Source organism: Bos javanicus, chromosome 7 (genome assembly GCF_032452875.1).
Source record: "Bos javanicus breed banteng chromosome 7, ARS-OSU_banteng_1.0, whole genome shotgun sequence".
Lineage (NCBI taxonomy): Eukaryota > Metazoa > Chordata > Mammalia > Artiodactyla > Bovidae > Bos > Bos javanicus.
Genome location: NC_083874.1, coordinates 59,770,387 through 59,783,670, shown reverse-complemented (window position 1 = coordinate 59,783,670; position 13,284 = coordinate 59,770,387). Strand labels below are relative to the sequence as shown.

General features: G+C 42.4%; 1 protein-coding gene and 1 long non-coding RNA gene across 2 annotated transcripts in view; one reads left to right on the top strand and one right to left on the bottom strand.

The window, feature by feature from the left end:
• LOC133251462 (uncharacterized) overlaps positions 1 to 13,284 on the top strand; it is a 169,939-nt gene that overhangs the window by 98,466 nt on the left and 58,189 nt on the right. The window lies entirely within an intron of this gene.
• ADRB2 (adrenoceptor beta 2) lies at positions 3,742 to 5,805 on the bottom strand. The gene has a single exon (XM_061423966.1). The coding sequence runs from the start codon at positions 5,546 to 5,548 to the stop codon at positions 4,292 to 4,294; it is 1,257 nt and encodes a 418-aa protein (XP_061279950.1). The 5' UTR covers positions 5,549 to 5,805; the 3' UTR covers positions 3,742 to 4,291.

Genomic DNA, 13,284 nt, shown 5'->3' with positions numbered 1-13,284 from the left:
AGACTCAGGGAAGCAAACCAGGTACTTCAGTGATTGGTTTCCCATCCCAGTTCCCAACAAACCCTGCAGTCACATGCTTCCAAGGGAACATTCCTCCCTGCCCTAACCCACAGCAATCGCCCTCTTCTCTCAACAAGGTATTGTGTTTCCAGTTCTTACACTTGCTCTGGCGTGGACTATAAACTGGCACATGTTGCTCCCTGGTTTCCGTGTGTTCAGGAATCACACGGACCTGGGTTCCAGTCCTAACCCTGCAACTAGCTGACTATGTGACTTTGGAAAGTGACTTCACCTTTCTGAAACTCAATTACTTCATTTGTTAGATGAATACAATTTTGCTACCTACCTCATAAGACTGTCAAGGTCACACAATGCCTGCTGCTGCTGCTGCTAAGTCACTTCAGTCGTGTCCGACCCTGTGCAACCCATAGACGGCAGCCCACCAGGCTCCCCCGTCCCTGGTATTCTCAAGGCAAGAACACTGGACTGGGTTGCCATTTCCTTCTTCAATGCATGAAAGTGAAAAGTGAAAGTCTTAGCGACCCCATGGACTGCAGCCTACCAGGCTCCTCCGACCATGGGATTTTCCAGGCAAGAGTCCTGGAGTGGGGTGCCATTGCCTTCTCCGTGCCTAAAAGGTGCCTAAAGTGAAAGAAGTGAAAATGTTAGTCACTCAGTCCTGTCTGACTCTTTGCAACCCCATGGACTGTAGCCCGCCAGGCTCCTTGGTTCATGAAGTTTGCCAGGCAAGAATACTGGAGTTGAGTTGCCATTCCCTTCTCCAGGGGATCTTCCCGACCCAGGGATTGAACCTGGGTCTCCTACATTGCAGGTGGATTCTTTAGCATCTGAGCCACCAGGGAAGCCCCCAAAAGTATCTAATACAGTCCCTAATATTTAGTAAGATTTCATAGAAGATATCTATATAGTATTATTAATAGTATGCTCCAGAATTCAGAGACTAAAACCTATATTTTTCCCCTGCTACATACAGTAGTTGTAAATACCACCTGACTGATACTGGCCTAGGCTTCTTTAGGCAGTAGAAGTGAAACATCAGAAACATTCTCAGCATCGTGTAAGGACAGTTCCTATTTCCCAGCTCCCTATTCCCCAGATTCCCTCTTCCAATAATGATCTCACCAAGGAGGCCCACCCTGGCCTGCCACTTTGCACACCTGTCAGCTCGCATCTCAGGATAAGGTTCTCATTTGACAGACTTCGAGAACTTGCTGTCCAGGCAAAGACAACTTTATGACGATGAATCCAGCACAAACCTTATGTAACCAACCTGTCAGCAAACAGAGGGACAGAGAGACACTGACAAATGCCTGCCTCCACAAAGAAACAAAGCAGAACAAAAGGATATAGAAAGCAAGGAACTGAGATAGGCTTAAAATGCTCTTGCTTGTCCAAACTCTTAACAGATCAATGTTCTTATATTTGAAGTATTTCTAAATGAACATGAATTAGGCTAAACTCCATTTTAGCTGGGACTTTATGAACTAACATTCATAGCAGAGTGTTTAACTGAAATTACATTGTTTGCTCCTCTAGTCAAACAAGGATGTATATAACATTGTTTATTAATAATATTTATTGTCCATGGGACTTACAAATGATGATAGAAAAGTTTCCACCTTTTTTTTTTCTTCTAAATAAGACAGGAAATTTCTACCTGGAGTGGCTTGAAATCCCTTCAGGTCATAAAGAGTCAAGGAATCTTCCAGTTTCTCTAAATGCTGAGGATATCCTAGTGAACACTTGCTGAGAAAAAGGAATAATTCTTTCACTTGTCCCTATTGCAGATTATTTGTGTACTGCCTGTGTTCTTTATCAAGGACTCAAAAGAAATAAAAACATCTGCTTAAATGAATTTGTTAATGTGACAGCCCCAGGGAAAAGATTCCACGATTGAGGGTGAGGGCAAAATTCAATGACAATGTGGTGGAGAGAATACGCCAGTTCCTGGTATGACAGCCGGGTTCCCTGGCTTTAGTTCCGACTCTCACATCCTTGGCTTCTTACCTTGGGCAGGTCATCCCCCTTGCAGGCTTTTAGTCTCTTTGGATGTCAAATGCTTTTTATGCTTTCTCCTTCCAAGTTCAAGATCCCATGAGGCTATGAGGAGTGTGAAGATTAACTGCAGAAGCTGCCTGCATCTCTGAGTGCAGGGGCCAGACCAGGAGAAGAATGTGATAATAGGTATGAAAGCCCTTGGAGAAAGAGCAGAAGTGCTGAATGGCACACACTCTCTGAAGCCTGATGGCATGTTCTAGAAACACGGGCAGCTAACTTTCTCTTGAGATGTCAGGGCTCGCCTGGAAACACACTATCACTGAGCTGATGGGAAGCAGAGGAGACTAATGCTTTTCTGGTTGGGCACCCTGGCTGGGATAGAAGAGAAGAAAGAAGTAGAGTCAGCTTTGTAAGCGAGTGAAATGGCAACGAACCCTGCAGGCTGAACCTCTCCTGGCTGGCGCTGCCAAGGAGGACGATCCACTCCGTCAAACCTGGGCCAAGCTCTGGCTCAAACACACAGGCAAAAATAGAAAGGGGGTGGGAAAAGAAATGTGTTTACTTTCATGATTTTCCCTTACGTCCCTCTTAACAGTATTATAATCTCTCCACAAACAGGCAGTAATGGCTCAGAGGCCTCGCCTTCATTGATAAACCCTCTCAAACGATTCATGTCTCACAGTCAGTCTGTGGGCAGCTGGTGAATAAGCTTGGAAGGCAGTGTGATGGAGTAGAACACTGGCCCAGGGTCGGTTGCTAACTGGGTAAAGTGTGAAAAATGCCTCTCTGGTGCTCTGCAAAATGAAGTGGTTATATTAGGCAGAATCGAAACATCTGCTTAGATTTTTGAAGTTCATAACTGGTTCTCAACCAGGGGCAATTTCATCCCTCAAGGTAGGGGTATCTGGCAGTGACTGGAGACATTTCTGGTTGTCACAGCTCAGGGAATGCTCCTGGCATCTCGTGGGTAGAGACCAGGGCTGCTGCTAAACATCCGACAATGTGGAGGACAATCTTCCACAGTGGAGAATTCTCTGGCTGAAAATGTTAAAAGTATGAGGTTGAGAAATCTTGATTTGTCCTGAAGTGACTAGAGTCACAGGGAGAGGGGGCAAAAAAGGACAGCGGTTCAAAAGGAGGAGGGTTCAAACCCTGTTTCTAGATCATGAGGTTTTCACCAGTGACATGTTTTCCAGCTTTTCTCCCTATAACCCATGACTTTTTCATTTCCCTTGGAATTTCAGGGCTATGTTTGAGCAACTTTTTCACAAGAACTTCCTTATCCTCAAAATGCCAAGCCCTGATGCACTATGATCTCTACTATGAGAAAAGACAAAGATAAAAATATAAGCAGCTGCAAAACAAGTAGAACTGGAAGGTGGGCAGCAGAGGCACATGGAAGCACACAACAGATGCCCATAACTCCAGTTCTATGAGTCAGTGTTTCTGATGTTACAACATAGGAATAATACTCGTAAGAAGAGCAAGATGAGCTATGCTGGGTGAGCACACAGTGAAAGAACTGATGTGAGAGCAGCAGCGTTAGAAGAGACGCAGGTTTGCAGTGGCAGATTCAAAGGCAAACGAAAGGGTTAAGCAATCAGTGCATGTCATTCCACATTAAGTCACCGGGCAGTTATTACAAATAGTTACCTGCAGTTTCCAGTGGGGGAGGCAAGCACACTCCAGTCAAGGGGTTTTGGAGAAACAGGTGCAATGAAGTCATGGTCAAACAATTTATTTACTGTAAACTTTAGACTTTGCTCAGGAAAACAACCAAAGCTGCCCCTCAAGTCCCTGCCTACAACACCCCGTTTGAGCAAATAAGAGGGGCGAGGAGAGTCCATGTTCACAGCGAAAGGTCCGAGAGACTCAGTATCTTCCAGTCCAAGGGTGCAGGAAGGAAGGTCTCCTTCAGATACAAATTACCAGCAGCAATATATTACCCCTAATACTTGATCAATGAGGTAGATATGCAGGAAAAGTCATCAAAACATAGCAGCCCCAGGTCCTTTGAGACTGAAGCCCTTCAGACATAAACTTAACAAGTTCCAGGCAAAGAGGAACTGAACTGTACAAGAAACAGTTACTCAAATATATTTTGTTACAACTTAAAAAAATAAAAAATAAAAACGCAGAAGGATATCTTTCCTCCTGCACATCTCTGTACAACTTTATTCTAAATTTATTAGACTCAAGTTAAATAGTCTGTTTAGTGTTTTGTTGCAGGGTACTGGGGAGAAGGGGTGTCTTAAAAAGTAGAAAACCGGCATTACAGCAGTGAGTCATTTGTACTACAATTCCTCCCTTGTGAATCAATGCTATCACTGGGCACAGTACCTTGCTGGTTCACAAAGTTTTCGGTGCCTGGGGGGTCTTCACACAGCAGTTCACTGTCTTTCTCCTCCCCCAGGTGATATCCACTCTGTTCCCCTGTGTAGTCAGTCCTGTCATTGCTGTTGCTGGAGCAGCCATTCCCATAGGCCTTCAATGAAGACCTGCGCAGGCAGAGAAGCTCCTGGAAGGCAATCCTGAAATCTGGGCTCCGGCAGTAGATAAGGGGATTGAAAGCGGAGTTGATGTAGCCCAACCAGTTTAGAAGGATGTATATTTCCTTACGGATGAGGTTATCCTTGATCACGTGCACAATGTTGACAATGAAGAAGGGCAGCCAGCACAGGGTGAAAGTGCCCATGATAATGCCTAAAGTCTTGAGGGCTTTGTGTTCCTTCAAGTAGAACTTGGAGGTCCTGCGTTGTCCTAGACCGCTCCGCCCATCCTGCTCCACTTGACTGACGTTTTGGGCATGGAAGCGGCCCTCAGATTTGTCGATCTTCTGGAGCTGCCTTTTGGCCACCTGGAACACCCTGGAGTAGACGAAGACCATGACCACCAGGGGAAGGTAGAAGGATACAATGGAGGAGGCAATGGCATAGGGTTGGTTCGTGAAGAAGTCACAGCAGGTTTCCTTAGCATAGCAGTTGATGGCTTCCTTGTGGCTGGCCCGGTACCAGTGCATCTGAATGGGTAAGAAGGAGGTAAGGCCAGACACGATCCACACCATCAAAATGACCACCCGGGCCTTATTCTTGGTCAGCAGGCACTGATACTTGAAGGGTGACGTGATGGCTAAGTAGCGATCCACAGCGATCACGCACAAGGTCTCAATGCTGGCCGTGACGCATAACACGTCAATGGAAGTCCAAAACTCACACCAGAAGTTGCCAAAAGTCCACATTTTCATGAGGATGTGGCAGGCCCCAAAGGGCACCACTGCCAGGCCCATGACCAGGTCAGCACAGGCCAGGGAGGTGATGAAGTAGTTGGTGACAGTCTGGAGACGCTCAAACTTGGCAATGGCTGTGATGACTAGCACGTTTCCAAACACGATGGCCAGGACAATAAGCGACATGAGGATGCCCATGCCCACAACCCAGGCCTCGTCCCGTTCCTGCGTGACGTTTTGGTCCGGCGCGTGGCTTGCGTTGGGCGCCAGCAAAAAGACGCTGCGGTTCCCGGGCTGCCCCATGGCGCGCAGGCTGGCAGGTGAGCGCACAGGCTGCCGGCGCACCAGCCGCCCTCAGCGAGCGGACCTCCGGCGGGGCGCTGCGGGCAGCAAGCGAGCACCTGGAAGACTCATTCAGCGGCCGTGGGTGGGTGTGGGTGTGGTAGGGGTGCGTGGTGCACTCAGCTCCGGGGCTACTCTGGGCTCGCAGTGCCTGTCAGTTCAGCCAGTTCCAGCTTGCGCTCTGGAGAAGCCGTCTCTGAGTGCGCGCTGTCCGTTATGTGCCCAGGACTTTAGGGGAACTGCCCTCCCCGTGACGTGCTACAACTTTCAACCAATAGAACGCGGGAAGCCCCAAAGGGGCGAGGCCCACGCCCTCTCCCGCCCCTTCCCTCCCTTCTCCTGCCTGCTCCTGGGGCTGGCCCGGGCGGGACCCAACTGCTCTAGGAGGGCGGGTCGGCCACCATTCCCTCGGGGCTCTCTCGGCTGGCCCCGGAGGCTGAAGCCGGCTCTGGCGAGCTTACCAGCCAACTAGAAGGTGCCAGTTCTTTCGTGACTGCTACCTGTCTGCCTGGGGCGCCTGTGCGGCTTGGTCTCAGGGTAGATGGCAATACTCCGGCACTCCCTCGCATTCGGAAATAGATGATCGTGCCCACCGAGACACGCACAGGCAGGCGCACTGTACCCCGACATACATGCTTAGACTTATACGGAACCACAGCCACAGACACTCAGACACACCCATCCAGCGCACTAACGAGCGCGCAGGCACAGAAGCCGACTGGCACAAAGTCACCCCTGTCCAACACAAGAGACATGGCCAGGAGCAAACCAGGAGCACCCGGAAGCATAAAGACACGGACATACAGACAAAAAAAGTAAACAAATAGCATACAAACGCCCACTTGGAGGCAAGCAGTGTGCCACAGAGAAGGACTTCCCCATCTGGATATTCCAAACTCTTTACCCTTGCCCCCTGGACATCCACTCCATCTTCCCCAGTACACAGGACTCATGGTATATTCCCTTTCAGACATTTGGCAAGACCACAGGTGGTGACTTTAGCAGCAGCCAATTTCCTCAGCATGCTTGCTGTCCAGTACTTTTGGTGCCCTCCTTGGGAATTTGCAGGGGTTGAGACCTAATTTTACTCTTGGAATTTCATTTGGAGCTGGGGTATACATGTATGTGCTTGAGGATAGGAAGAGAACGTTGTATGCTTTAATTCTTAATTCTAGGGAGTGTGGCATCGTTCCTTCCTTCTCCGTTAAAATGAGAATATGTTGAAAATGAAATAATTTTCAAGTTCAACTTCTTCAATAATCCCTTTGCAACTAGAAAAAATCTTCTGTTCGGTAGTTTGTTGATCTGTTGGGCTGAGCCATATGAAATTGCCACTTTTCTGTGGTATCTGACTTTAAATAGATGACAATTTCATATGGCTCAGATTATTAAGAAGGTGTTAACATTAAGAAATGTTTTGAAACCACAGAAAGCAAAAGATAACTTCTCTTAAAAAACTAGAGTCTTTGTCCATGAAATACTATCCTTTGCATGTGGCATATGAATTTACTGTTTAAAAAATTAATTTTCAGGGTTTGATTTCCCATGTATCATTTGTGTCTTTGAAACATGGAAAGTATTTCATGCAGTGTAACTGAACATATTTTCTAGATTACATAATAACATAACAATGGCTAACATTTATGGAACGTTCTGCTATGTGCTTTTAATGCATTATTCCATTTAATCCTTCCCACAGTCCCATGGTGTGTGTTGTTAGGGTGGGGTGGGGTATAACTATTTTTAGCTTAATTCACAAATGGGTCTCAAAGAAGAAAATAGCTTGCCCATGGGCACAAGACCAGGCAGTGCCAGAAGCAGAAGCTGAACTCAGTTCTGTTTGACTCTAAAATCCATCTTTTAATCCTTTCAATGTACCGTGTCACCACAGTGCAGAAAGGAATAGAGGATGGGGAAGAAGGACCACAACTGGAATTGGAATACCAGGTTTCAAATTCTCATCTTAGAACTTTCTAGCTCATATTCCTTAGGCAAATAAAAAATGTGGAGCCTAATTTCCCCTATGTCTAAATGAGGAATTAAGTCACTTCCATTGTGCTGAATGAGAATCAGATGATATAATGACAAATGTAATTATGATTTGCACTTATAAATGCCACACAAATAAAGGTTATACATAAATTTATATAAATTACTTAGTAGTTTAGAAGATATTGTTCATATTCTCTAATAGAACACTAAAATGCTTTAGGACAGAAGTAACATGGGCATTTACACAAGAAGTATAACTCAGAAACAAAATTTAAACTACATGCTCTTTTTAACTTTCTTCACTAGCAGAAATTGTTTTTGCATGACAGATGCCTTAAAATAACAAATATTTCCCATAAAAGCCACACATATTAATTAAGAATCTATTATGTTCACATAGTTTTCAAAATATACCCACCCCATATTTGTGTTTTCCAAAATTGGCTCTGGTATGATGCATTTTAGGAAGAGGCAGTGTGCATTATGCAATTATGCAATATTTCTTTAAATATATATCTACCCCAAATTGTGAAACTGGGCCATTTAAAGCCTCCTTCCTGTTTGTGAAGCTATGAAATAAATAAGCATATTGTTTAACCTTCTTATAACAATAAAGGAACAAAGAAAGCCCTTATAGGACAAACATTAATTGATCATTTAGATATACATGTAAGTCACTTAAAATTTTAACATTGATTATTTTGGGAAGCACCTTTTAAAAAACCCACAAACACTAAATCCAGAAGGGAGGCTGCTATGTCAACAAAGTTCCAGGCCTTTGCCTCATCAGCTTTGCCAAATGGGCACCCCTCTCAATCTCTTCCCCTTTCTTTTTCTTATATCACTGTGGCTGATAGAAATTTCAAAATGTCTTCATGCCAGGAGTCTTTTACCTGACCTCCTTTTTTAGAATTGTAAGATTAAAGACAGAATGGAAAAGAGTTTAATAGATCATTTATTCTCTCCACGCTTCCAGTTTGAAAATTAGGAAAGTGTCTGGTCGAAGGTGACAGGGAAGACTGGGAGTTGAGGTCTGTTCCTGGTCTCACATGTTTTCACCGCCCAACATTGTAGCTTCATTTCCCAGTGGAGGAGTGTGACTAGCACTGCTTACTGGGCTTGTGGTCTTAGAGAGTTAATGTTTCAGTTGAACTGGAAAGTTCTAAATGTACCTTTGTTAGATGTAAGGAAAAGCAGGCTCTTTTATGGTGATTGATAGTGTCTAACTACATATTTTATCAATCCCTTACGACTCTGATTTGTCATTTCCTGCCTGCCAAACAGGAAAAAAAAGTCACATTTTGATTTACCAAACAAATGTTTAAAGAGGAGTAAGGCTCTGTGAGCCAAGGAATGCTCTCACATGAATATCTGGATGCCTTAGGAAACTCTTAGACTGGTCTTGGCTTAGGCAAGATTATTTCCATCTTTTAAAACATTTATTTTTATTGTTGAGGTGTAATTGATATATAACACATCAGTTTCAAGTGTACAATGTAATGATTCAGTAGTTGTATTCATTGTGAAGTGATCACCTCAATAAGTCTTGTTACCATCCATCACCATGCATTAAAAGTTAACTTTTAAGATTTGCTCTCTTGGCAACTTTCAAGTATGCTCTACAATATTACTGACTGCAGTCCCCATGCTATACGTTACATCCCCATGACTTATTTATTTTATAATTAAATGTTTGTACCTCTTGACCCCCTTCCCCTGTTTTACCCTTTCCCTATGACCCTTCCACTCTGGCAAACACCATTTTGTTCTCTGTATCTATGACTTCTGTTTTGTTTTCTTTTGTTGTTCACTTGTATTATTTTTTAGATTTCACATGCAAATGAAATCATATGCATTTGTCTTTGTCTGACATTTCATTTAGCATCATTCCCTTAAGGTTCATCCACATTGTTGTAAATGGCAAGATTTCATTCTTTTTTATGATGTAGTGGTATTCCATTTATGTGTGTGTATCAGATCTCCTTTATCTACTCATCTATCAGTGTATATTTATGTTGCTTTCTTATCTTGGCTGTTGTAAATAATGCTGTAAAGAACATGGGGGTACACACATCTTTTTGATTTAGTGTTTTTGTTTTCTTCAGACAGACACCCAGAAGTGGAATAATTGCATCATATGTTAGATCTACTTTTAATTTTTTGAGGAACTCAACCCCATACTGTTTTTCATAGTGGTTGCACCAATTTACATTTCCTCCAACAGTGCGTGAGAGTTCCCTTTGGTCCACATCCTTACCAACGCTTTTTTTGTTTTTGGTAATGGCTATTCTAACTGATGTTAGGTGATAGCTCATTGTGGTTTTGATTTGCCTTTCCCTGGTGATTAGTGATGTTGAGCTTCTTTTCATGTGTCTGTTGACTATCTGTATGCTTTCTTTAGAAAAATGTATACTCAGATCCTCTGCTCATTTTTTGAAATCAAATTGTTTGCTTGTTTACTATTGAATTTTATGAGTTTTTAATATATTTTGGATATTAATCTCTTATCAGATATATGATTTGAAAATATTTTCTCCCATTCAGTAGGTTGCCTTTCCATTCTGTTGATTGTTTCATTTGCTGTGCAGAAGCTTTTTAGTTTGATGTAGTCCCACTTGCTTGGTTTTCATTTTATTGCCTCTCTTTTGGATTCAGATTCACAGATTTTTTGCTAAGATCACTGTCAAGTAGCTTACCACTTATGTTTTCTTCTAGGAGGTTTATACAAAGTAGATACAGAAGGAATGTACTTCAGCCTAACCAAGGGCACATATAACAAGCTCACAACAAACATACTACATGGTGAAAGGTTGAAAGTTCTTCCTCTAAAATCAGGGACAAGATGGCAAAGATGTCCGTTCTTTGGGTAATATGGTCATTTTAATGATATGAATTCTTCCACTCCATTAGCACAGAATATTTTTCCATTTCTTTGTGTCTTCTTGAATTTCTGTTATCATTGACATCATTTTTGGTGTACAGGTCTTTCTTTCACCCCCTTGGTCAAATTTATTCCCAGGCATGTTATTCTTTTTGATGCAGTTGTGAATGGGGTTTTCTTAATTCCTCTTTCTGATAGTTTGTTGTTAAAGATATAGAAATGCAATTAATTGTTCTAACAATGACATGACTTTATGTAGAAAACCTTAAAGATGCTACCCAAAACCTGTTAGAACAATTGAATTCAGTAAGGTGGCAGGGTACAAAATAACATACAAAAATTAATTGCGTTTCTATATCCTTAACAACAAACTATCAGAAAATGATGTCAATGATGACAGAAATTCAAGAAGACACAAGGAAATGGAAATGCAATTCCTGTCAAGATCCCAACGGGATTTTTCATAGAAATAGAACAAACAATCCTAAAATGTGTTTGGAACCACAAAGACCCCAAATAGACAAAGCAATCTTGAGGAAGAAGAATAGATTGGAAGTCATCAAGCTCTCTGGTTTCAAGTTATATTACAAAGCTGTAGTAATCAAAACAAACACATAATTAATGGGACAGGGTAGAAGACCCAGAAATAAACCCTTGCATATATGGTCAATTAATTTACAACAAAAGAGGCAATAATATTCAGTGGAGGAGAGAACAGCTTATTCAATAAACAGCATTGGGAAAACTGGACAGACACATGCAAAAGAATAAAACTAGACCACAATGATACACCATATGCAAGAATTAACTTAAAATGGAGGAAAGACTTGAATGTTTCCTAGAAGAAAACAGATGGTAAGCTACTTGACATCAGTCTTTTTTTCTTTTTTAAAAAATTTATTTATAATTGGGGGATGTGCTCAGTTGCTTCAGTCGTGTCTGACTGTGATCTATCGACTCTTTGTGATCTATCTATCAAACCCACCAGGTTCCTCTGTCCATGGGGATTCTCCAGGCAAGAATACTGGAGTAGGTTGCCATGCCCTCCTCCAGGAGATCTTCCCAACTGGAGGATAATTGCTTACAATATTTTTGACCTCCATCTTGAAGACTTTTTCCATCTTTATGATCCTCTAAACTGAGAAAATCTATAGTTTTTTTTTTTAATGATGATCTCAAATGTTTGTCTTTAGTATGATCTCTGTATGGTATTACCTCATTAAGTTTACAGTAAATGAGACTAAATGCATGCAAGCTTAGCATATTGCCTTGGAAAAGAGATAGCTATTATTGAAATCTTATCTTTGAATCAAAATGTATTTAAAGAATGTATGTCTTATCAGATCACATTGTGAAAGGCCACTTTGAATATAAATAATGAGTAATTTATTTTTAATTTGAATTTTTGTGAAAAAGACTTTTGAAAGGAATAAAACTTGATTCCTTAGTAAGAAAAATGATGATGAAAATGACTTTCATCATTGAGTTATATAGCTGGATGGGATGTTAGTGACTTTTGAATGAAGCATCTCTTAGCCTAGGTCGCTCCTTACATAGTGCATCTGCCAAAATTCTTTGACAGCTATCTCTAATGAAAGCAAGCACACCAGTTCTTTTCATTGGTGTACGTTTCTCCAACTATCCAGATATTGAACTGAAATCCATCTTCTGATAATTTCTACCCATGGATCTTAAGTCTGCCCCCTTGAGGGCACTTGAACAAGTCTACTCTCTCTTTCAAGATTGTCCTTGAGATTTTGGTAGAATCCCTTCGAGTTCACCTGAGTCTTCTACTCTTTAGGTTAAATATTTCTGTTCCTTTGGGTCTAGAGTCTTCTTCACCATCAGATATCTTACTAGTCATACTTGGGCTTGTCAGTGTCTCAATATCAATACCTAGAGTGATCCTAGAGCAAGTCATCAAACAATCAATTTACAATTACCTTGGCAACCATAAAGCAAGCAGAGCAAACAGCAAAGCTTTCAGAGCAGCTAACTGTATCAGATTAATGTAATTTCCTGCTATACCGGTGTTTTATGAGATACATGCTAATAAATTCTCTGCATCTCAGGGGGACTGAACAAAAAGAGACGGCATTAAATTAAAACAGGAGGAACTTCAGATGGTCATATGAAGGACTTCTTGGCTGGAGGTCAGTCAGTCATCCAAAGGGGCTAGCCTCTAGCAGCTTTCCTCCATTGGGGTTTTATAAGAGAATTAAATCCCACAGAAAAGTGTTTGAGTGCCTGTTCCTCCCAGTTTTCCCAAGGGTGGTACATAAGTATTACCCTCCTAAGAGCTTGCAGTGTAACAGCTGCTTTAGGGAATGGGGCTTAATTTCCCTTACTGAATCCAACCAGAATTTCTGGGAGTCTCCTTTAGATCTGGGAATGAACAAGGGTGTGATGGTAAATGAAAGTCATCATCAGTTTGATGCAGAGGAGAGGGCATGAATTGGGCATAAGGAGACCTAGGTTCTGGTCCCAGGACAACTATAATACTATCAGTCAGTCAGTCAGTTCAGTTGCTCAGTCGTGTCTGACTCTTTGCAACCCCATGAACTGCTGCACACCAGGCCCCTATCCATCACCAACTCCCAGAGTTTACTCAAATTCATGTCCATTGAGTCGGTGATGCCATCCAACCATCTCATCCTCTGTTGTCCCCTTCTCCTTCCAAGTTCAATCTTTCCCAGCATCAGGGTCTTTTCCAGTGAGTCAGTTCTTCTCATCAGGTGGCCAAAGTATTGGAGTGTCAGCTTCAGGGTCAGTTCTTCCAATGAATATTCAGGACTGATTTCCTTTAGGATGGACTGGTTGGATC